The 23218-nt window shown below is 44.7% G+C and overlaps 1 protein-coding gene across 1 annotated transcript in view; it reads right to left on the reverse strand.

The window, feature by feature from the left end:
- EXOC6B (exocyst complex component 6B) overlaps positions 1-23218 on the reverse strand; it is a 273905-nt gene that overhangs the window by 166474 nt on the left and 84213 nt on the right. The window contains exons 9-10 of the mRNA XM_009999464.1: positions 11363-11389; positions 6853-7029 (exon numbers count right to left, since the gene is read on the reverse strand). Coding sequence (XP_009997766.1) covers positions 6853-7029; positions 11363-11389 — 204 coding nt within the window. The remainder of the gene's footprint in view (positions 1-6852; positions 7030-11362; positions 11390-23218) is intronic.

Here is a 23218-nt window from a genome sequence, read left to right on the forward strand (position 1 = left end):
CTCCAGAGCAGAGCTGCTCCAGCCCAAGGATCATCTTGCTCCAGGAGCTCCACTTATTTCTTATGTTGGGGCCTCCAGAATTGGACACAGTGCTCCAGGTGGGGTCTCACCTCAACTAACACAAGTTTGGCCTAGAGTTGAGGGATGCTCTGGTCTGCCTTCAGATAATTTGTGATACAATGGTTTGATTCTCAGATCTTTGTTAGTTTTTGATGTGAAGCCATGAGACAAGCACAGAGACATTCACCTTCTTTCAGGGAGGAGAAAAAACCTTCAGACTTAACACCAGGAATTCAAGAGAGGTGTTTGATGAACCACCTCACAGGGTCCTTGATTGAAGCACGTGGATGAGCTGGTACAGAAGAACACGAGCACACGTGACACTGCACCCACAAAGGCTCAAGTCTAACTGAGGTCATCGAGCAGGTTGAGTCTCTTCAAGTGACACACACAGCACAAAAAGCATCTGTTCATCTTAGGGAGTAAAACTCCACTGCTCAGAGAAGTGTTGGTTCTGCAAAGCCCCCAGCTCTGGGGTCCTCAGCAAAGGGCAGCCACGGACCTGTTGGAGTGGGTCCAGAGGAGGGACACAAAAATGATCCAAGGGCTGGAGCACCCCTACTGTAAGGAAAGGATGAGAGAGTTGGGGTTGTTCAGCCTGGAGAAGAGAAAGCCCTGTAAGAAAGGTGAAGAGATACTTCTCAGCAGGGCTTGTAGTGACAGGACAAGGGGTGATGGTTTAAGCTAAAAGAGGGGACATTCAGACTAGATATTAGGAGGAAATTTTTTACACTGAGGGTGGTGAGGCCCTGGCCCAGGCTGCCCAGAGAGGTGACAGATGCCCCAGTAATGCCCTGGTAAACATTCAAGATCAGGTTGGACATGGATCTGAGCAACCTGATGTAGGTGAAGATGTCCCTGCTCACTGCAGGGGGTTTGGACTAGATGATCTTTAAAGGTCCCTTCCAAACCAAACCAAGCCATGATTCAACAAATGTCATTGGACAACAGCAGCCAGGAAGCACTTTAGCCCAAGCTGACCAGAGGCACAGACAAACTGTGCTGTAGCTTTGCTACATCATGTGTGGCCTCAGTGTCCTTTGACTGCCCCAGTGTGTCCCAAGGCTTAACCTTAAGGGAAAACACCTGAAGGCATTTGCACACTCTAGAGAATGTTCAGGATACTGGGATGTTGGAAGTGGCCAGATGGTCCTACAGACTGACTGATCTCACCCTGGCTCCCGTTATAGACACAGGCAGACAGTTTTGTCTGGAAACAGAGGCTTCACTCCACGTTCAAGATGTTTTTTGCATCATCACCAGTGGGAGCAAACAAAAGGTGGAGGCTGATGGCACCTATCGAGGCCATTTATCAGGGAAAGTCAAGAGAGCTCTCTGGGGTTTCTACTCTAGCTCCCAAAACTTGTAAGAAATCTATTACACTCACTTAAAAGAATTCCAACTGATTCCTACAGCCAGGTCGACCTGAAAAAATGCCAGAGCATGATGAATTTTGGCTACACCTCACACCTGCTGCTGTCCTGAGCGCCAAAGTCCTTCTCCAAACAGAAAACTGTCTGGAATTTGTTGATTTGTTCTTCAAAGCCAGTTGAGCAGCCATTATTCTGAAGCTCAATGTCCTTCCTTAAAACTTCTCCTCTCCCACAAAGGAGCACCAGGGAGTCCAACTTGACCCAACCACTTCACAGACACCTGACCAGTCTCTTTTGGGGACAAGAAGAAACGAGCCACAACGCAGGCAACTTTGTCCTGCCCCAATTCAACAAGATGGCAGAAGAAAAGTCACTGAAAATGAGAAGAAGCTGGACAAGCTTTGTAGTTTGCTGGATGCTTTCTACTACAAAGGGAGCAGCTGGCACTAACGGAACAGACTGTGGAGCTACTCACTGTGAAATGCAAATTCTCCTTCCGCAACTTGACATTCATAGAAACTGAATTTAAGCTTTTTCCCAGCTGGGCCAGCTCCCTCACTCCAGTTACAGTGGGAGCTTCCACCTCACTGAGGCATCTGCACTTCAGTGGGGCAAGTCTGGACCATAATGACTCTGAACTAGAGAACACTTAATGGAGAACCACATCTCATATTCATCTTCTTGAATGCAGCTGGCAGAGCTCTCTGCTGCTCCCAGGGAGAGGATGATCTACACTAGAATACGTGCAACGGAATAAGCAAAACCCTTCTGCTCTTTCTTCCCTTTCAAAGCTTTTCCTGTGAATTTTGCTGCAGGGATGAAGGGATTGCTCCACATGGGTAAGGAATTATGGCTCTCCAGAACAGTCCATCCCATTTAAATGGAGAAATCTATAACACAGCCTGCTGAAGGGCCTCAGATATTTACTAGAGAAATAATATATATATAATTATATGCATATATATATATATACACACACTCCACCTTTTCAAGCCTACACAGCAAGATCAGGAGCTCTCCTGCCTAAACTTAATCAGAAACACCCAGGACCACCCAGTTCTCAGCTCTGAGCAGGAGTGGGTGCAAGGCACCCTGCATTACTCCCTTTCCATATGCAACCAGTCAGCACTAGCTGTCCTACAAACAGAAACCTGTGGCTACTGGTTGACATTAAGGGCTGTGAGAGGTCAAAAGCAAGAGCTACCAGTGAGCCTGGCAACCACTGACAGTTGGACTCTATGATCTTTAAGGTCTTTTCCAACCAAGATGATTCTGTGAGGTCTTTGGATGCTCCAGGGTCATTCCTCCACTTGTCTACTGACTTTATTGCACAAGGGGCCACCTCTGCCTCATCCAGAATTCCTTGTTAGCAGGATTCCATATTTTCTTGAGAGGTATAAACCTCAGCAACCGCAGTGACAGGCAGAGCACAGCAAACTACACATGCCCACTTGTTGCAGTACTGTCCCTCTAAGACCAGAATGTCTTCTCCAGTGCTCCAGAAGATGGGAGCTGTGTAGGAAACAAGATGCAGTTCCCTTGTAGCCAGGGTACTTAACACCAACACTTTTAAACAATGAGAATTAACTTTGCAGACTCAAATTCTGTGTTAATGTTACTCGTGCACAGACCACGTAAGCACCATGAGAAAGCTAAGAAGGAATCTGTCAATCATGAAAAACAACTTTTCAGCTGGCCTGTAACATTGGACACCCTTTAGCAAAGATTCCCCCATTAACATTTCACACTCAGTACTGGTTTGGGCTGGGCTGTAGTTCATTTTCCTCACTGCAGCCCACAGGGTGCTGCGGTTTAGAAGTGTGACCAAACCAGTGTTGATAACACACCAGAGTTTTAGCTGTTGCCAACTAGTGCTTACACAGCATTAAACTGTCTTTACCTCAACTCACAAGCTTTCTCACTTTTGCCCTTCATGTTGTCTCTGGGGGGCAGGGGGAAAGTGAGCAAGTGCCAGTGGGCCCAGCCACTGGCCAGGGTCAATCCACTACACACACATGACACTCCTTCAGATTTACAATCACAGGATCATTTACGTTGGAAAAGACCTTTAAGATCACCAAGTCATTGAGGCCATTTCCTTTTGTCCTATCACTTGGGAGAGAAGCCTGAACCCCCTGGCTCCAACCCCCTTTTAGGCAGTTGTAGAGCACAAGAAAGTCTCCCCTCAGCCTCCTCTTCTCCAGGCTAAACAATCACAGAATTCCAGACTGGTTTGGGTTGGAAGGGACTGCAGAAATCACCTAGTTCCAACCCCCCTGCATGGGCAGGGACACCTCCCACCAGCCCAGGCTGCTCCAAGCCCCATCCAACCTGCCCTTCAACACTGCCAGGGATGGGGCAGCCACAGCTTCCCTGGGCAACCTGGGCCAGGCTCTCACGCCTCTCACATTCACATCCACATCCCCAGGTCCTTTGGCCATTCCTCCAAAGACTTGTGCTCCAGACCCTTCACCAGCTTCATTGCCCTTCTTTGGACACACTTCAGCACCTCAATGTTCTTCACATAGCAAGGGGTCTGAAAATGTAATGGCTCTATTTCTCATTTCAGACGAGAATATCCATGTCTACTAATAAACACGCCATTTTCTTAAAAAAATTATTATTATTATTTATTAATAAATAAATAAATCCAGAAGGAAGGAAGATGGGGAAGAGCGAAGCTCATCAGGAACCAAAATCCTCTTCTCCTCTTCCCTACCCCTAAGACACCCCCAGGCAGCAGAGGAGGAGAGGCCTCCAGGAGCAGAGCAGGAAAAAAGGCCCCTCCTTCAGTCCCCACCACCCCCTGCCAGCTTATCCATCATGCCATCCCCTCCTGCAACTTCGCTCCCTTCCCTCCCAGCCCGGCTTTAAACACCCCCACCGAGGGGATTTCATCTGCCCCCAGCCCAGCTCATTCCCTTTGTTAAACAACTTGAGAGGCTTCTCCCAACTGTGCAACACGAGCCCTTGGCTTTGGAATCACAGGGTCATTTGGATTGGAAGAGAACTTTCAGACCATTGAGTCCAACCCTCAACCCAGCCCTGCCAAGGCCCCCACTGCCCCATGTCCCTCAGCACCACATCTAAATGGCTCTGAAACCCCTCCAGGGAAGGGGACTCCCCCCTGCCCTGGGCATCCTGGGCCAGGGCCTGACAGCCCTTTCCCTTAGAAAATTGTTCCCAAGATCCAATCAAAACCTCCCCTGGCACAACTCAAGGCTGCTTCCTTTTGTTGTAAAATCTTCCCTTATACTTTTCCCTATGCTTTTTGTCCTGGTTTCAGCTGAGACAGGTCTAATTTGTTTCTTAGTAGCTACAACAACACTAAGTTTGGGCTTAGCAGGGGATTTGGTATGAGGAGCTGCTGAAAATACACTGATGTTTTTAGCTGTTGCTGAGAAATCAAGGACTTTTCAACTTGCCATGAGTCACCAGCAAGCAGGTGCAGAAGAAGCTGGGAAGGAGCACAGCCAGAGCCAGGGTCCAAACTGGCCACTGGAACATTCCATATCATGCAAGGTCATGCTCAGTACTTATCAGATGAGGGTTGCCAGGGAAGCTCTTGCTCTTCCTGGATTGTGGTTCTGGGATTTTCTCTCCTCCAGGTTCACTAGTAAGGGATGGGCTGGGCACTGGTCAAAGAGCGGTGAGAAGCTTCACTGTGCACCACTTGTTTGTATATTTATTATCATTATTTTTATTTTATTTCAATTACTAAGTTGTTTTAATCTCAACCCACAAGTCTCTTTACCTTTCCAATTCTCTTCCCCACTCCCTAGGATGCAGGGAAGAGTGAGTGACAGCTGCATGGCATTTATGCCTGCTAAACTAAAACCACTCCACCTTCCAGTTTTAATTCAAATTTGATTCTGATTTCTCATTCCAGTGGATTCCACCTTTGCCAGCCCCACAAATACCACCACGTTTCACACTGCTGCCCAGTTCTGCAAGAGCCCACTCAACAGAAGTGAGGTATTTTAAGAGTGAGATAGACCCAGAGAATCATTTTGGTTGGGAAAGACCTTTAAGAACATCAAGTCCAACTGTTAACCCAGCACTGCCAAGGCCACCACCAAACCATGTCCCTCAGCACCACATCTACACAGCTTTGAAATCTCTCCAGGGATGGGGACTCTATCACTTATTCCTTGGGAGAAGAGACTCTGCCTTGGTTCAGTCATTAAGTCCAACTGTTAATGGATGGATCATCAAGTCCAACCATTCTGAGATGGAACAAGAACTAGTGAAGGACCAGATTTATTTTTTAACAAGGAAATGCCAAAATAAATCTATGCAAATCAATGCTTGCTTTCAGAAAAACCTGCCCTTCCCACTCATTTTTCTTTTGTGTAGCTTCTGCTCTATTTACGTTTTGATGTAGGAGTAAATAGCCCACCCAGATGGTTTCTGTAGGGTGAATACCCTACAGTTTGGTTCCTGTGAAGTACGTGGTGACCTCCTCACTCTGCTTGGGGAGGGCAGAGAAGAGGACAAGGAGACAATTGAACAAAATCACAACAGGGAGAAAGGCAGAACATGAGCACAGAACCACTTGGGCAACCCACACTATTTTAAACTTCAGGAATTTGTTCTTCATCCTCTTCTCTGGCTGGTCATAGACTTGAGGGCAACAAATACCCCTCAATTCAGTTACAGGTTGTAGCTGAAAGGAGAAGAAGCATCCAGAACGGCAAGTAAAACTTCCTAAGGCAAGACTGTGCCACAAGGAATGACAAACACACACATCAAGGACCTCAACACCTCGTGACCTATGCTCCAAGTAGGTATCTCCAAACTGCCTTTCCTGAAACACAGAAGGACAGGACTCTTCTGCATTTTAAGCACCACCAATTCAAGTTGTCCCACTGCATTCACCATCCTCTAGCACAGGGAGGAGAGAAGAACCAACACCACCAGCAAGGTTGTGCTTTGCAGTTAAAAAACCAAACTGCCCATCTGAGGAAGCAGCAGCAGAAAGGGAGACAAAGAGAAGGGAGGACATCAAGGAATTCAAGTTGCATTTAACACTTCTGTCCCGATGCAAACCTTTTCAACACCAAGTGTGTATCTGCCACCAAGTCACAGAAGGGATCAAATAACTCATGTGCTGTGCAGCAATTTTTTTTTCTTTAAATGAAGGCTAGATACCAAATTGTACTGCCAAGCAAGCACAGAAGTGCAGGAGAACAGAAGACAAGGGCTAACGTGTTCTCATACAATACCCTACCTCTCTGCTGAGCCTGCTAACAAGAATAGGGACAAGCCCAGAAAACAACCCAAAGCTTAAACCCCCCCACATGCTGCAGCCTGTTCTGCAGGGCAACCTGAAAGAGTGAGCGAGGTGCCAACACCCTCCCAGACACCACTGATCACCCCCAAACCAACCAGTCTGCTGGATTTGATGTTATACAGTTACCTCTTCATCCTCATCCTCATCTTCAACATCCAGAATACCCGAATCCTGCTCAGACATGGGGCTAGTGTTTTTTACCTCCAGCTCTGAGCTTGCGCAGACTTCTTTCTTGGACTTCTTCCCCCCGCTTATCCTGGGATGCTGTGATACAATATTGTCCAGGTTCCTTTGCTGCTGTGCCTAGAATAAATTTAAAAAATAATAATAATCGGATTTCACCTTTTACAACAGCATCCTCGGATTTGTGTGGGGTTTTTTTTTTCCAGCAAAGAGATGCAATCAGTCATGAAATATGACAAATGAGACAAAATAAAACACACACTTAATGGAACTTAGAAACGTTATGGTTTTTCTGACCCAGATACTCCAAGGAAACAGAAGATTCATTTCAAAACCATTCCAGGGATTATGCAACAATACAAGCAATATTCTGACTCTTCACAAATCAAAATGCCAAACCCATCATACTGCCATATTGATCTATTTACAGCACAGATGCAGAAATATTAGTCCATAGGCCATGTGGTGACTGTCACAGGCTAAATTAAAGGACGTACTTAACTGTTGGATTTGTTCCTCTTTTCAACCCATGTCAGCACAAAACATTCCACATCTGGACCCCAGAGGTTCCTGAAAGCATTTTTGTGGTACCCCAGGAGAGCTTAATTGTACATTGCTGATGTACAGAATGAGCTGTGAAAGGTATTGAACCAAAATTTGCTCCCTGGGAGAAGCAGCACGATTCAGGGACCAAAACACATGAGCTTGGTGGAGCTCCCTCAAACTGCTGGTTCATGCCTTTCCTTGGGGCTTTGGGGTTTGTTTGCAGTGGAAGTCAATGCATTTGCTCTGCTGCAAAAACTCACTTGGTTTCCTCATTGTTACCCAGCACACTATTTGACAGGAAAATTATTTAAGCCAAATAGTTTCCAAGCGTTGATCAAAAACTTCTAACTGAAGGAAGGAAAAGGGCAAGGAGAGGGAATGGCACAGAGACACTGTTTGTGCCCCAAGTGCCCCTCCAATATTTTTCTAGAATTATTTTCTATATAAGAAGGAAGGTGTATGGAAATCATGCAGATGACTTTCTGAAAGTGTTCTTGTCGAGGACAGGTTTGTTTTCAAAAAAGAATGAGTTTTATAAAATGTCAGTTATTAAAACAAAATCTATATACTCTTTTAGGAACAATTTCTTCCTGGAAAGGTTTGTCAGGCCCTGGCCCAGGCTGCCCAGGGCAAGGGGGGAGTCTCCATCCCTGGAGGGATTCCAAAGCCCTGTAGATGTGGAGCTGAGGGACATGGGTTAGTGGTGGCCTTGGCAGGGCTGGGTGAAGGGTTGGACTTGGTGATCTTAAGAGTCTTTTCCAACTAAACTGATTCCATGAACCTACAATTCTATTTCTAGTAATTACCTGTTCACCTCAAATCGAATCTGCACTCCTGTATTTTAATTGCTCTCCTACAACAGAAGACAAACGAGGTGGCAAGAGGGACCACCCCTTGCCCCCTGCTACCACAACAGCTGGACTTCAGAAGAAAGAAGTCATACTGGGAACCATCCTCTAGACACTGTTGTCAGTGAAACCAACTATGCTAGGGAAACAATGGAGAATTAAAGCAACAAAACCTAAAAAATTAACTGTAGCTTTTGCCACCTGAACTGCAGAAAGTAGAAAGCTCTATTTGCAGGGCAAACCTTCCAAATTATTTCCTTTTAAACACCTAGAAGTATTCAGAAGACACAAAAATAATTTATGAGCAAGTTTTAGCTTGACGGCCTCTCTCAGCTCAAGTCCCTTTTGAATCCCTTTTTGGGAAGAAAGACCCTGTCAGAGTCTGATCACTTGTGTAGTTTCTAGATCTGAAGAACATTAAACCCCAAGCACAGCACAGATATCCCAACCTCTGCAAAATCCAACAAGCTCTGTCACTGGGTGAGGTAAAACGCCCTTCATAGCGTGGATATAAAGTCGCCTTCATCTTAATTACAAAAAAATGGCAACAGATAGTTAAATTAAATACATATAGTTCACACTGGACGTGGTTGCAGCAGGAATTTAAGCTAAACCTTACAAGACAAGCAGCCCTGTGCTATGTCATGGCTCAATCTTGACCTCTAGTGGTTGAAAAGCAGTAGTAGTTCCTTGATGTTTACGACAAGAGCTCCTACAAGAGAAGCAACAGCTGAGCAAGGGGACGACCAACCAAGCTTATTAAAAAGACCTCTTAAGGGATGAGTCTCAACAATAGGGATTTTTGCAACCAAGCCACAGGAAAAGGTCTGTGTGAACGCTGCTGAAGACAAATTTTGCTCGCAATGTCAATACTTGAAGCAACTGGGGGGGGGGGAGGGGGGAAAGTGGTGTTTTTTGCATTAGAAATCTCGAACTTCAGAGGCATGACTCTATAGAAAGACATTGCAACATCACAGAAAGAGAATTAGGACTTCAAAAAGGGGAGTGAGCATTTGGTCCTTCTGAAGCCCACACAACAAAGAGATTCGAGGCTCGATTCCACTCTCAGATACACCCATTTATGACATAAGTTACCCAACTGAAGTGTAATAAAGTTATAACTCTGAATCCACTGTAAATTACACCAAAAGCAAGCCCAGTACTCATTAAAATCTCTCAAATTTATGTAATCTTTCTTCCTTTAGAAAGGGAAGAAATCAAAGACTGGGAAAATGCAAAGTTTTGGATAAAACATTGTGCTTGAAACGGATCATTAAACAGGGTGTAGCAAGATCAGAGCAGCAAAAGTGGTCATGGGAGAGGAAAAATCTGGGCTAATAACCCAAAGGACGCTGCCACCAGGGCTGAACTTCACTGCTGAAGCTCTGAGCATGTAATATTCAGCATCTGAGGCTAAACACAGGATGAGTCTCACCAGAGGACCCTCCAGACATGTGCTCAGAAGACACGTTATCCTGGCCCTCCATCTCTTTCAGACTAGAGGTATCAAGGTCATCCTTCAGCTCTGCTCACAGGAGAAGCACAGTAGTACATAGCACCTACTGCCAGATGTCAATATTGGGAAGATCCAAATCAAATATTGGTAAGAGGTGATAAACATTGGTATTGAGAAAACCCCAAAGTCAAGGAAGTCCATCCTTCTAGATAAAGCTGCTGCTCTAGGCCAAGGAGCTTAATATACAAGCTCAAGCACCACATTTTGCCTACTTTCAATGCAAATAAACTGAGGTTAATCAAGAGAAAAATTTTCACATGAATTCATGTCCAGGGACCTAGTGGGAGAAGAAAAAAAAGAGGGGGGAAATAACATGTGCCACACCTCCCAGAGATCAACAAAAAGAAGCCATAGGTGCTTCCAGTGGCCTAGAAGCTTTTCAGCCCACCACGAGCAACTCCTTTAGGAATTTTAAGAATTTGAGGGGTAAAAAACCTTCTAAATTAGAAGAGATTTTCCAGCAATTTCTACCTTAAAGCCAGTAAGCAGCCCCAGAGTGCCCCAGTTGGTATTTATTCCTTTCCACTACAGCCACAGCACGTAACTCCCATCCCGCGCGGCTGCTGCTCTGCCCTGTGATGGGCACGGCCCATCCATGGCCTTGGTGTTAGGCTGGAACAACACAACGTGCACGCCAGGAATAATAGTAATTGCTTTTCCATTACCAGGAGGGCATTTCCCCCGCCCCCTTGGCAGGAAACAATCTGGACTGAAGTGACCTAGAAGTGAGAAATATCAAATTTTCTTTAACTTCGGCAGGCTTGGGTGAAGTCACCGAGGTTTCAGTTTCACCTTGAGAGAAAGAAAGAGCTGGGGAGAGGCCCAGAGGAAGCAACTAAGGAGAAATTTGGGCTTAACCGCCAAGGAACTCCCCTCTCCTACCCCCATCTCGTTACCCACACCTTCCCAGGCTGGGGGTGAGGCAGAACAACTCAGCAATATATTTGCTGTGGCACATGAAGGATGAAAAATGACCCGCAGAGCGGGCAGGTTCGGACTGCAACATTCTGTTTCACATAAAGGCATCTACAGGGAGCCCAAGGAAGAGGCACACTTGAGCAACCACATCAAAGCACAGGTGACACTCCAGCCTGCCCTCTGCAAATGGAAGGACCTGGGGCTACAGGGAAGGCAAAAAGCCAAAAAAAAATATATAAAAAAAAAAAAACTTAAAATCCCCCTTACCTTTTGGTGTGGTCTACATGAAAGCAAGTGCACTTTTGTATTATTCTGTAAAATTGCCTCTGTTATACCAGACTGTCAGTCTTCTGACTCTCTATGCTTAATGTGACAATAATAAAAAAAAGGTAAGAAACCAGAAGTCTCTTAGCAAACGTTACATTTAGCCATAACACACAAAGCATTTGGTTCACGTAGCTAAAGCTCCCTCCAAGCACAGCCACCTTCCCCATCCACCTGATGAGTCTGGCAGCCTCCGCACAGCACAGGAACACCCTGCTCTGACACTGCAGAAATCCCAGTCCCCCTGACAACAACACTGTTTCCAGGCTGGTTGGTATAAAGAGCAAAGGCAGCTTTCTACCTCCAGGTTTGGGCTGAGGTCAATCACCTACATTTGCTGTTATAACCAGAACAGGGCTGGCAATCAGTCTAGGAGACCTTCACCTCCACTACTAGGAGGAAAGGCTAAGAGACCTGGGGCTTTTCAGTCTAGAGAGGGGGGATGTAATTAATGTCTATAAATACATGAGGGCACCAAGAAGGCAGGGACAAGCTCTTGTCACTTGTGGCCTGTGATAGGATATGGGGCAATGGATTCAAACTCAAGCCCAGGAAGTTCCACCTCAACATGAGGAAGAACTTCTTTACTGTGAGGGTGACAGAGCCCTGGGACAGGCTGCCCAGAGAGGCTGTGGAGTCTCCTTCTCTGGAGACTTTCAAGACCCATCTGGATGCCTTTCTGAGTGATCTGCCCTAGTTTGTTTTGGTTTTTGGTTGGTGTTTTTGGTCCTGCTCTGGCAGGGGGTTGGACTCGATGATCTTTGAAGGTCCCCTTCCAACCCCTAATATTCTGTGATTCCGTAACTAAGCAGTTGGTAGGTTTTGTTGGCTGGAAGTAGCCAGAAGTATAGATCTCTTTTTGCTGTGTTCCTTGGGAAACAGAATAAAAAGAATGAGGGGATAAAAGCTCTTCCACCTTCATTACATGTTTTCTCTCCCCAGCCATCTGCTGCCTTTACTTTACAGTATGCCACTAAATCAAGTGTTCATGGCTTTGGGGCTCTTCTCCTCAAGCTTCTCATGCAAGAAGTCCTAAATACAAATCCTCAATACTTCCCAGTCCATCCTGCAAGCTTTGGAGCAGTGGCTTCACCTTCATCATCCGTTCCAACTCAACCAAGCTAAACCAATTGACCAAGCGCACAGACCTAATGTGCATGAGAAATTCAACATCTTGGCTTAAAAACACTAGTGACAAGTCGCAGCTGAATTTTAAATTGTTGAGTTTTTCAAAGGAACTTGACTGCTTGTGATCAAGAGAGCACAGCCCCAGAACTGCAAGCCCAACCTGTGTAGCCAAGCTGGGGAATGACATGGAGGAGGTCATGGATCCCTCCAGGCTCTGCCTACAGAAGCCATGAGGGAAAGCTGTTATACCACCTACATGGGGAATGAGCTCCTTTAAAACTCAAACAGCTTTTTATAGGGTTTTTATAACTTAGCCTTGTTTTCTGCATCGTTTTGCCAATGTTGACAGTGTGTGTGTCTCACCTCCCGTCACCCCACCCACCAACGAACTGACAATATTTACTTTTCAGAATAATATAATTAGCTCTTTCCTGATGAGACAGTAGATAAGGCAGAGCAAAAAAAAGAAGCTGTATTATTTAAAAGGGCTTGAAGTACTGCTGTGGTTAGCTTTGGTGGTTTTGATTAGTTACTGCACATTTGCTGCTGCGATTGTTTTATAGAGCCCTCTAATGGGCTGAGACACAGAACTTTAAAATATCGTTTCCCAATATCCCTAGGAATGGGATACATATTCCTTTAAAAATATGACAAAAAAGCAGACTGGCTACAGGAGAAGAAAAAAAGAAAGTTAATAAAAAATGACAGTCGGGCTGGCTCCCCGCCAAAGGCTCATTTGAAAGTTATAAAATCCCCCTCCGATCAGATAAAAGCAGGGATTATTATTGCAAGGTGTAAACTCAACACACTGACACAGCTTCTGGTTTGAGTTTGAACAAAAAGCCTGTCGCTTGTCAAGATGATAAGAGTTTTTGCTTATCTGCTTTCTCAGTGTTAACTGGTTATCAGAGAAAACAATTTGTCGGAGGTTTGTCTGACAAAGTTCACCATCAGCACAGGAAACAGGGCCCAAGAATCTTGAGTTTTTTCCACTCAATTCCTGGTCATTTTAAAAAAAATACATAAGTTATGTTTAGAAATGCAGCATTCAACAAGTTTGCTCTCCCCAACACCCTGCACAGACTTTGCTTCAACATTTCAGTCCTCCTTCCCTAAAAATGAACCTTCCACCCCAGCCCACCCACTGCTAAAACCCAACGCACAATATTGACATTCCCAAATATCCCTTTTGCTCAAATAAGAGTTTTTGGCATCAAGTGTGCAATGGAGAATACACAATTCGCCCTTTGCTTCTGCTTTCACCCAGTGATTTATGCTCCTCCCCACACTCCTGCTCCTTCTCCTTCCCCACAAGACAAGGTCAGCATTATTTATATCCTCAGAGTTCATTGTAACGAGTAATTTGGTTAATTCAGCATTTTATATAAAACCTATTAAACCTCAGCTGTTCTTTGGAGAAGCTCCTGAAGTCCAGTACTTGGAGACAGAAACACCCAAGACTCTCCTTTCCTAGGAGCTGTACAGAGAAGTTTATCACATTAGCATTGATAAAAAGACTTAGCCAACCAAGTCCTCCAGGTCAGCTGCACAATGAAAGACCAAAAGGCATTTTTTTATGAAGTCTTTTATTGAGCAAAGTGTTGATTTATGCTTCTGTGTGATCTCGCCTGCAGAACAAGCTATCTGCAGGCAGGCATCAGAAGTAGCCCAGTTATGTGATTACAAAGTTTATTTATCACATTTACACGGAGTGGAGAAGCTGAAAATTAGATAAGGGGACTAAAAGCAGTAGGAGGACGGCTGCTCTACAAGGGATTTCAAACACATTCAAGACCACGGCCTGACAGCTCCACAGCTCGGCCCTTTGCTCAATCAGTCCCAAGCACTGGGCGAGCCAGGCAGAGATAAATCCTTCACTGGCTGCATATTCTTTGATCAAATTTTACCAATAATTTCAAATTCCTTTTTGCCTTCGTACGAAATCCCCTGCGATGTGCAACCCCCCCACCAAGCTCCAATGTCGGGTTGTTGGGGCTTTTTTATGAATACAGAAAAGGCACCTCGCTCCCTGATGAGACTTCATGATGACTCAAAGTGCAAGTGGAAACTCCCCCACTTTGGTTTCACCTCTCATTAGCCTAATTGAAGGCGAAGCCAACCCCGCCGAGCAGGAGATGGAGCAGTAAGGGAAGCACAAGCAAAACCAGTCACAGGTGAGAGGGTCCAATGCTCACCCACCCCATCCCAGAATGACTCACGGGCACACGACCGTGCAGGACCAACCCTCAGCTTTAAACACTCTCTCAGGCACCAGGGACTAGTAATTATTTTCTAAGCAAGGGTTTGTTTCAACACGCTCTCCGACAGTCAGGGCATGACAGAGGTAGAAGCATTTTTGGTTTGACTTTTGTTTTTGTGGTTTTTTTTCACTGAAACTATTCAAAAAGCAAAACCCAGACCAAAGGCTGGCTTCCCCAGAGACCAACATCAGAAGGGGATGCAGATGGAGGAGGGAGAGAAGTGAAGGGACAGAGTCAGGTTTCACTTAAGGACACACTATATCCCACACTTGCTTGGTCTTGGTGCTACCACTAAAGATGACCCCCATGAAGCAGTGGAGCTTGCAGCAAGCAGCCAAGGTAGCACCAAGGCAACATCCTCCTCCAGCTGAAAGAACTCCAAGAGGTCTCCAGCCCTCAGCACCATTCCCCACAACATGGGAGTATTCCCAGCTCAATAACTAAAGCCTGCAGGCAGCTCCAGCAGCAAGTGAGGACACGCCAACCCTCACCTCTCCTTAAATTGACTTGGGCAGCTCTCCAGTTGTTGTCCTGCACCTCCGACCTTGCCCAAGGAAGCTGCAACTCTCACACCTATGGCAATTTGGAGCAAAAAGAAGTCACGGATTAGGCCTCACAAAAGGTTGAAGGCGTGTTGGACTGTGAAGCTTTTCAGGGTTTGATCTCTGGGTAATTCTGGAAAAACAATTAGAGCATGCTTAGGACTGCTCCTGCAGCTTGGAGCTACCACTGCCTGAGGTCTGACACGCTACAGGGCCCTCATGCACTCTCCTAACCCACAGTAAGGCAAACAAAAAGGTTTGCATAAGTCATTTCCAACATTTCTCAGTGGTTTTACCCTCATTTTCCTTCCCATTGCCTAGGGGTACAGGCCATTTAAAGTTACTGGTATTCTCAGGAACATGCTGCTTAAAAAGCCCATTTTACACGTCAAAAATTGCAACTAAGGACAGGTTGTTGACTCAGCCAGGATGGCAAACACAGAGTGTAGCTCCTTGGTGCTTGGAACTCCACTCCACACTTATTTGCCTTGACCCTCACAAAGTTACACAGTGAAAGGAGCATTAACCCTTGTAGCTTGGCCTCAGATTAAACCCTTTTATTCCGTTCTCTGTGGGAGTTCCCAAACTGCTGTTTCACACACCCTCTCTCTGGGCCTTGTCAGGCAACGTGGAGATAAGTTTCCTTTCAAGATTCTGCTTTTGTTCCCATTTATCAGCCTGGTTTGGGTTTTTTCAAGATCCTTAGAAATCAGGCAATGTTCAAAGCACCTATCTTAGATGGTCCCGATTGTCCTGGAACACACAAAGACTCATCTAAACACAAGGAGAAAGTGAGTGAGTGGTGAGTTCTGGACAAAATATTTTTTGGCTTTTCCACAAGGCAGCTTGTAAATCTCTTAAATCAGATCTGGGAAGATCTGCAGAGCAGATACGCTTAGGAACTAATTCACAGTCCAGATCTGCAGTCAGAAACCATCCTCAACCATCCTCACGATAATCTGAGATAACAAGTTCCACAGCTGGTCCTCAGTTGCATCAAAGCAGTGGGCAGCCTTCCACCAATTCAAGCAAGGGCACAGATCTTCTGTTCCAACCTTCATCCAGGAGATAGAATTTGTACTAATACGCTCTGGGCAACAGCTCAAAGTCATGTCATCCCAGTGACTCATCTGTTCTGAGATGCACCCAAAGGCACTTTTACAGAGTCTCATGGGTGCTGAACTCTGTGCCCTGACAATGCAACAGATCACACTAAGAGGAAATCTGGGTTAGATGGGCCACGAGCATGAAGGACAGCAAAGGGCTGCAATAAGCAGCATAAAGGAACATCCTCCACCACTGGAGAGCTAAGAACATGTTCCATGACTGCACGTGAGAGATGGGCTCCATGACGTCAACCACATCTAGGAAAAACCTCCTGGACTACAAGACAGAATCATAGAATGGTTTGGTTCTGGGTTGGGAAAGACCTCAAAGACCATCTAATTCTAACCCCCCTGCATGGGCAGGGACACCTCCCACCAGCCCAGGTTGCTCCAAGCCCCATCCAACCTGCCCTTCAACACTGCCAGGGATGGGGCAGCCACAGCTTCCCTAGGCAACCTGGGCCAGGCTCTCACCACCCTCGCAGCAAAGAATTTCTTCTTAATCTCTGAGGTGTCTTAAGCACCTTACTGTCCTGTTTCCTATGACAGAGAAATGTCTTCCCAGTGGTAGGCTAAAGGTGCTCACCCAAACTGCTGTCCACTTCAGAGCAGGTGGTGTTACAAGGACAACTTCAGAGCTATGTACCAGTGTGCCAAAGAGCTACACAGCAAGACAGGGCAAGGATCACAGCAGTCAAAGACTGAACCCAAAAATCTCAAGAAACTCCTACCATCTAGTTCTTATCTCTTGGGAAACACAGACAGCAATAGTGCCTCCACCTTCAGAAGACTTTTTAAAAATACATTAAAACAAAAAGAGAGAGAAATCCTTGGAACAAAGACTATTTCATTCTGTTTAGGAATAACCCCTATGGTTTTTTTGATGAGAAACCCACAAAGCAGATGCCAAAAGGGCTGAGCCACAAAGACTAGCTTTTCTTGTTAAGAACTAAATGGCTTTTTCAAGAATAATCATCTTCTCCATCATCCATGAGCTTTAGGGTAGTAGTAGAAGAAAGAAGAACATCATTTTGTTATTTCTGGTTTTAATTAATCAGTGAATTAAATAGCCACTGCTTCTCCAAGCATGTTGACTATCAAGGGGCATTTAATCCTCATAGGAAAAGTTTCACTGAAAATTACTTTACAGAAGAGCTTAAATTTAATCTGGTTTCCTTAATTTCACAGATTCCTCTGACACTGGGCAATATTCTGCTGATAAACAGGTTTGTATTTTTTCTAAGCAGTCGTTCACCAAGGATAAAGACTGTTGGGCATTGAGGCTTGGGGCTTTAGAGATTACAGGAGAGCAGAATGGAATTACACATTTATCACACAGTATTACTCTCTAAAACCCACTCGCCCAATTCAAACATGTTGGGGTTTTTTTTGTGGTCTTTTTTAACATAAAAATGAATTTAGTCAACATATTACGTAATCCTTCTCTACCACAGTGTGTTCCCAAGATCTTTCTCCCTGCATCAATAATTAGAGTTTTGCTTGTATAATAATTTTTAGCATTGAAACTAGAAAGACTGTAAATACACACAGAGAAACTGAGACTTGATCTCATGCTGTTTCTGTAAATTGGCATAACATCAATCTTTAAAGCAGCAGATTTATTGCTGAATTATAATTATGTCTTGAAAAAGAAATTATACCTATTCAGACTCTGCAAACCTTCAGAATTCTCAATCAGATAAACCAGGCAAGTCCCTAAATCCGCTATTTACTGGACATGATGTGCCCTCTAAAGGCCAATAGGGAAACTGCAGAGAACTTTTCAGTCAGAAATACAGACCTAAAAGTGCTACACAACCTGTTCTTTTCCTTTTCCTTACCTCCCAGCCCTCTCTCCCACAACCCACCTACTGTCCAACCGTTCAAGAATATCCTGGGCTCGACTTGGCTAACTCCTCTTGAGCTCAGCCCACACAGTGACACTCCTGAACTATTAAACTCAATGAAAACTCTTACTATTGCCCTCATGGAGCCAGGATCTCACCCCTACAGGTGCTGATCGAGAGATTATTATCAGTCATAAGTAAGATTTAACCAGCCACCAGCCTGAATCCCACCTATTTTTCAGTTTGATATGATTTTGCAAGTCACTGGCCAGAACAAGGGCACTGGTGTTGCCCCATGACCCTCCCAGTTTCCCAACAATATAAGGTTTGACTCAACCATTCCAAAGAAGTCCTGCACAAGCTGTTGACCTCAATATGGATGAAGTTTCCACCTTAACCAAGAAATCAGCCACAGCTGGAAGACAGGAGCTGTTCAGGCTACCCTTCACTCCTCGCTTCAGAAGAGACAACATCCACAGCCATTCCAACCCCCAGAGCCATCAGCTCTTCCAGGCTGACGGGCCTCAAGAACCACCTCTTGCAGCACAACAGTTTTTGGTTATTTGAAGCCTGTTCCTCTCCATCAAAACGTGCTCGTCTCCCACATCCCAGCCGAAAAAAGCAAGAATGGAAAAGTTCAGCACTGCCACTCGCCAGAGCTGAATCTGCAATTTTTGTTCCCATTGTGCAATATTTCATAAACTCCACTTATAAATTCTGGAAGCATGAGCCCACATAAAGCATTCACACAAATTAAATGCATATTTCAGAGAATAATTTTTTAAAATATTGCACGCTGTGCCTCTACACTGTCCTTACTCACTACCACTGCAACACGGAGCAGCAGAGGAGCCGTGGCAGGACCTCAGCTGCCCAGAGAGGACCACTTGAGTGGAGATAGAGAAATTTGCCACAACAAAACACATCATTGTCTTGGAAACCTGTCATCTCACTTTGTGTGCAATCATTACAGAGCAGCCACATCACTTTTGTAAAGCCAGGAGAGGGTTTTTTGGACTGAGACATCTTCAAAGCTGCGTGCTTCCTTCTCCCTCTGAATTCCCTCTGACTCTAAATGGGAGCCATGGGGTTATTACATTAAAGGCATTCACAAGTGTTACATCCTTTCCATACAGGTTGATTTCATTATGGCACCTTAATAAGGATTAGAATAATCCACCGTTCTGGATTGAAATGTTTGGCCAAAGTACCTGCCAAAGAAGATGTGATGTTTGACATTAGCCCATCTCGCCCGCAGACACAGTGTTGCAAAAGGATTTTCTCTTGAATTTCAGCTGAATTCATTGAAGTCATCATTGGGGTTTATAAATCAGCGGTGCTCTTTGGTGACAAACTTCCTTCAGAGCAACATGTGGTACACAAGAGAGGAGCCCAACCTGGAGGCATTTTTCTCAAAGCCCCAGTTCTGCTTCTCCCCCCATCAAATACATTTTTAATAATATTTTAAAGAAGAAAAAGAAAACGCCCAGTTTTCAGGGTGTCCTTTCTTGCCCCTCATAAAGCACTTTACGATGGCTTAAAGTCTGAAATTTCAAACCATTTCACCATTGCCACCACTTCCAACAACATGGAAGTAATAGCAAAAAAAAATATTACAATGGGAAAAACAGAAGAGAGGGAGGGAAGCACATATTTAAATTATCTGGAATAGGGAGCTACCATCTCTGCACAAACAAGCTGCAATCCCTCAAGCACCAAGCAACTCCCAGAAGCTCCCACGAAGCTCTTCTACACTTTAATCCCTCTTCGACCATTATAGTCAATTAATCCATTTAAGTTAATCACTCTTCCCTAACAACCTGTTTTCAAGAAAAAAAAAATAAGGCAAAGGATATGCAACCTGGGCTAGTGGGAGGTATCCCTGCCCATGGCCAGGGGTTGGAATTAGATGATTTTAAGGTTGAAAACCCAAACCATGGTGTGATGCTACGATATCTAACGTTAACACACACACTGCCAGAAATAGCTCATCCATAGGTTTCATCCAAAGACACCAACAAGTCTCCCAGCAGGAACCTGCTGTCTCTATTTTATAGACATGGTAAAGCAACCCTTGCTCAAAGGAAAAAAAAATACGTAAATTAAAATAATTAAAATGTTAAAAAAAAAATGCCCACTGATAGGACCAGGATTTGCAGGACTGAAATTCTAAGGAGTTTTTCCAGGGAGCCAGCACTGCCACCTACCAGCTCCCCAGCCCTTCTTCTGGCCACCAGGTGAGGCCTCCATCCCACCCCGCCAGGCCCTTCTTGCCCACACATTAAAACTTGCAGACTTCAAAATTACAATCACATTTTTAAAAGATCAAAATAAACAGCAGCCTGTACCAAAAAAAGGGCAATTAGAAAGTTCGCATTCCTCCAACTTCTCGTTAGTAAAAGTTTTATAACCCTCCAACATGTGGCACTCCAGCATAAAACCTGGCAGAGGGAAAAATGCCCCTGTCTACCTTTCATAAACATAGCAACATTTCAGCATTGGCAAAGATAGCCTGGTTCCTATTACCAGCTTTTTTCCATTTTAAATTTACTAGTTAATTTTATGGAAACAAATAAAGGGACCTGCATATTATAAATCTATTAAGGATAAAAAACATAGCTCCAAAAAAAAAAAAAAAAAAACACCAAAAAACACACAAGAAAAATCTCACACCTCCCCTCCAGCCTTTTCCAATTTTAATTTATATACCTTTTAAAAGAAAAAAGTGCCTCTCAATTGAGCTGGGAGGTCTTCCCTTAGTCCCCAGTAACTGGCACGCGTGTGGCATCGTTGTTCATTCCTCAGCAACGTGCAGCTGAAGTGACCCATCCTTCCCCTGCAGGTAACTAACTCCACCTGCCACTGAACAATCAGAATAAAAATTACATTTACAATATCTTTTCATCTAGCCCCAGTAGGAGGTTGGTACGGGAAGCTGAAGGACAAAATTCCAGAGGGTTTCAACTGTTCTGCCTCCATCTGGAGTTAATGGGGTTGCACCTGCTTTTCACAAGGTGTGAACGTGACCCCCCAAAGTGCTCAGGGGAGGCACTGGTGCTGCCTGGAACCAAGCAACAGTAGGGAGAGATCTCCATGAGGGATAAGGTTAGGAAACAGAACATAACTTTCTATCATGAGCAAAGTATCAGATAAGAAAAAAGTCATTAGCAGTCAACACAACTGTTACTGTTTACACAGACTGGTTTAGGTTGGAAGGGACCTTAAAGACCATCCAGTTCCAACCCCCCTGCATGGGCAGGGACACCTCCCACCAGCCCAGGCTGCTCCAAGCCCCATCCAACCTGCCCTTCAACACTGCCAGGGATGGGGCAGCCACAGCTTCTCTGGGCAACCTGGGCCAGGGTCTCACCACCTTCATCCAGCAACAGTGAAATTTTATGCCAGCAAAAACCCAAGTGATGTTGCTGACCAGCAACTACAACAGTGACAGGGAAGTGTTCAGAAAACATTCAGTGGAGCAGTTGGGGAAGCCAGTTCAGACAGGCTTCAGCTCGTGGCTGACTTGGTCATTGCTCTCCTCTGGGGACTTCATGGCCTCAGAAGTTCCTAGGAAACATTCCTCACCACAGGACCAACGTGGTCTGCACATGGGACTGAGTAACTCCACTGGTTGGGATGGTAGAGAATGAGAGTAGGGTCACTGGGATATTTATAGGAACATCTTCAACAACAACAGTTTGCACAGGGCACAAGTGTATCATCCACCCCAGCACTGGGGCATGGATCAAATGGGAAAAAGGAGGGGGGGAATAAATTTTAAAAAATAAAAAAGATAGACAAATAAATAAATAAATAAATGAATAAATGAATAAATGAATGAATAACAGAACCGACATGGCCAGCACATGTTTCTCTTTCCAAACACTTCCTGGACTCCATGGGCTTTCACAGCATGACTGTGATGCCTGAGCCTACAACTCATCAGATTTGCCTTTTCTTATGACTTTTCAATACTGATCCAGGATTTACACGTACTTTTTTTACAAGATGAGGTAGGAATATGCATTCATGTGGTAATATATGACCTACAACCACCACTTCCCAAAGCAGTAACCAACCACTAGACCACTGGTTAGAGCTTTGGTGCAAAGGGATGAGAAGAACCTGAGCTCAACTGTATTTCTAAGCCATGTCTAGACTTCCAAATCTCATTCCTTCTTGGAAGAGAAGAACACTCTTCTTGGCTCCTGATACTGTGATGGAGATGTTTGTTCCCTTAAAACAAGGCACCTGTCACATTCATCTCTGAACCACAAAACCAGGTGTTTTTTTTAGGCAATTGGAACACTTGAGCAAGAAAAATGACCTGATACAGAACTGCAGGCACCACAAAACACACAAAAAAACCCCACAAAACACAAAAACATACCAAAAAGAAACCTTTATGCTTTCCTCACTCGTGTGCAGCAGTCTTGGACCTCAGTGTGATGTCCAGAGTTCCCAGGGGTGAATGCAAGGAAGAATCACACCTAAAAAGAACCTTTCTTTACCCCTAGCACAGTGACTGGTAGAGCCCATCTCAGAACAGCCCCAACAATTTGCTGCTGCAAATAATCAGAAAATAGTCAAGGATCTGGAACCTCCTCATCCTCCAAATAAATTCCTAACTGCCTTTTTTTCCCTTTCCAAGTAAAGTGGAAAAGAGAGATCCTCCCATCTCCCAAACTCTTCTTAGTGCTGTTCTTGAAATGCTTTGGAGATACTTCAATAGAAATCACTTAAGAAATATTAAATGGAATTTTGTCCTAAAGCCTTGCAGGTCATTTAAGGGCCAGACCCATGACTGCCTTCAAGTCTCATTCTCTGACTGCCAAATAACTTCTCATTTAAGTTGATGGGCAACTGGGTGCTTCAGGAGTACACCAGAAACCAGGACAGCTCTGCACTACACTTTGTTTCTCCTCCCTACATATTTAAATTATTCTGGGAGCTAAATCACAGATTCCCTGCACTCACCAAAGAGCATTAAGGAAATGAAGCAAAATCTGGCTGTCCTGCTAGGATGCTTTGCTACCATCAAGCTTCAGAGCTAACACAGCTTGATTTTCAGCTCCTGAAGCAGCCTCACAAGTCTGACAGCACTGCAAAAAATTTTTTTTAAAAAGTAGATCTGAGCACAGTTGCAAGGCAAGATGCCAAAAATCCAGCAAAAATATGCTACTAATTTCTTGCTTAGTATAAGCACACTCTGAAGTTTTGCATTGACTTCGCAGAGCTACTGCAATTAGTTATAAATGATTAAGTGAAAGACT

The sequence above is a fragment of the Chaetura pelagica genome, unplaced genomic scaffold (genome assembly GCF_000747805.2).
Source record: "Chaetura pelagica isolate M959 unplaced genomic scaffold, ChaPel_1.0 scaffold305, whole genome shotgun sequence".
NCBI lineage: Eukaryota > Metazoa > Chordata > Aves > Apodiformes > Apodidae > Chaetura > Chaetura pelagica.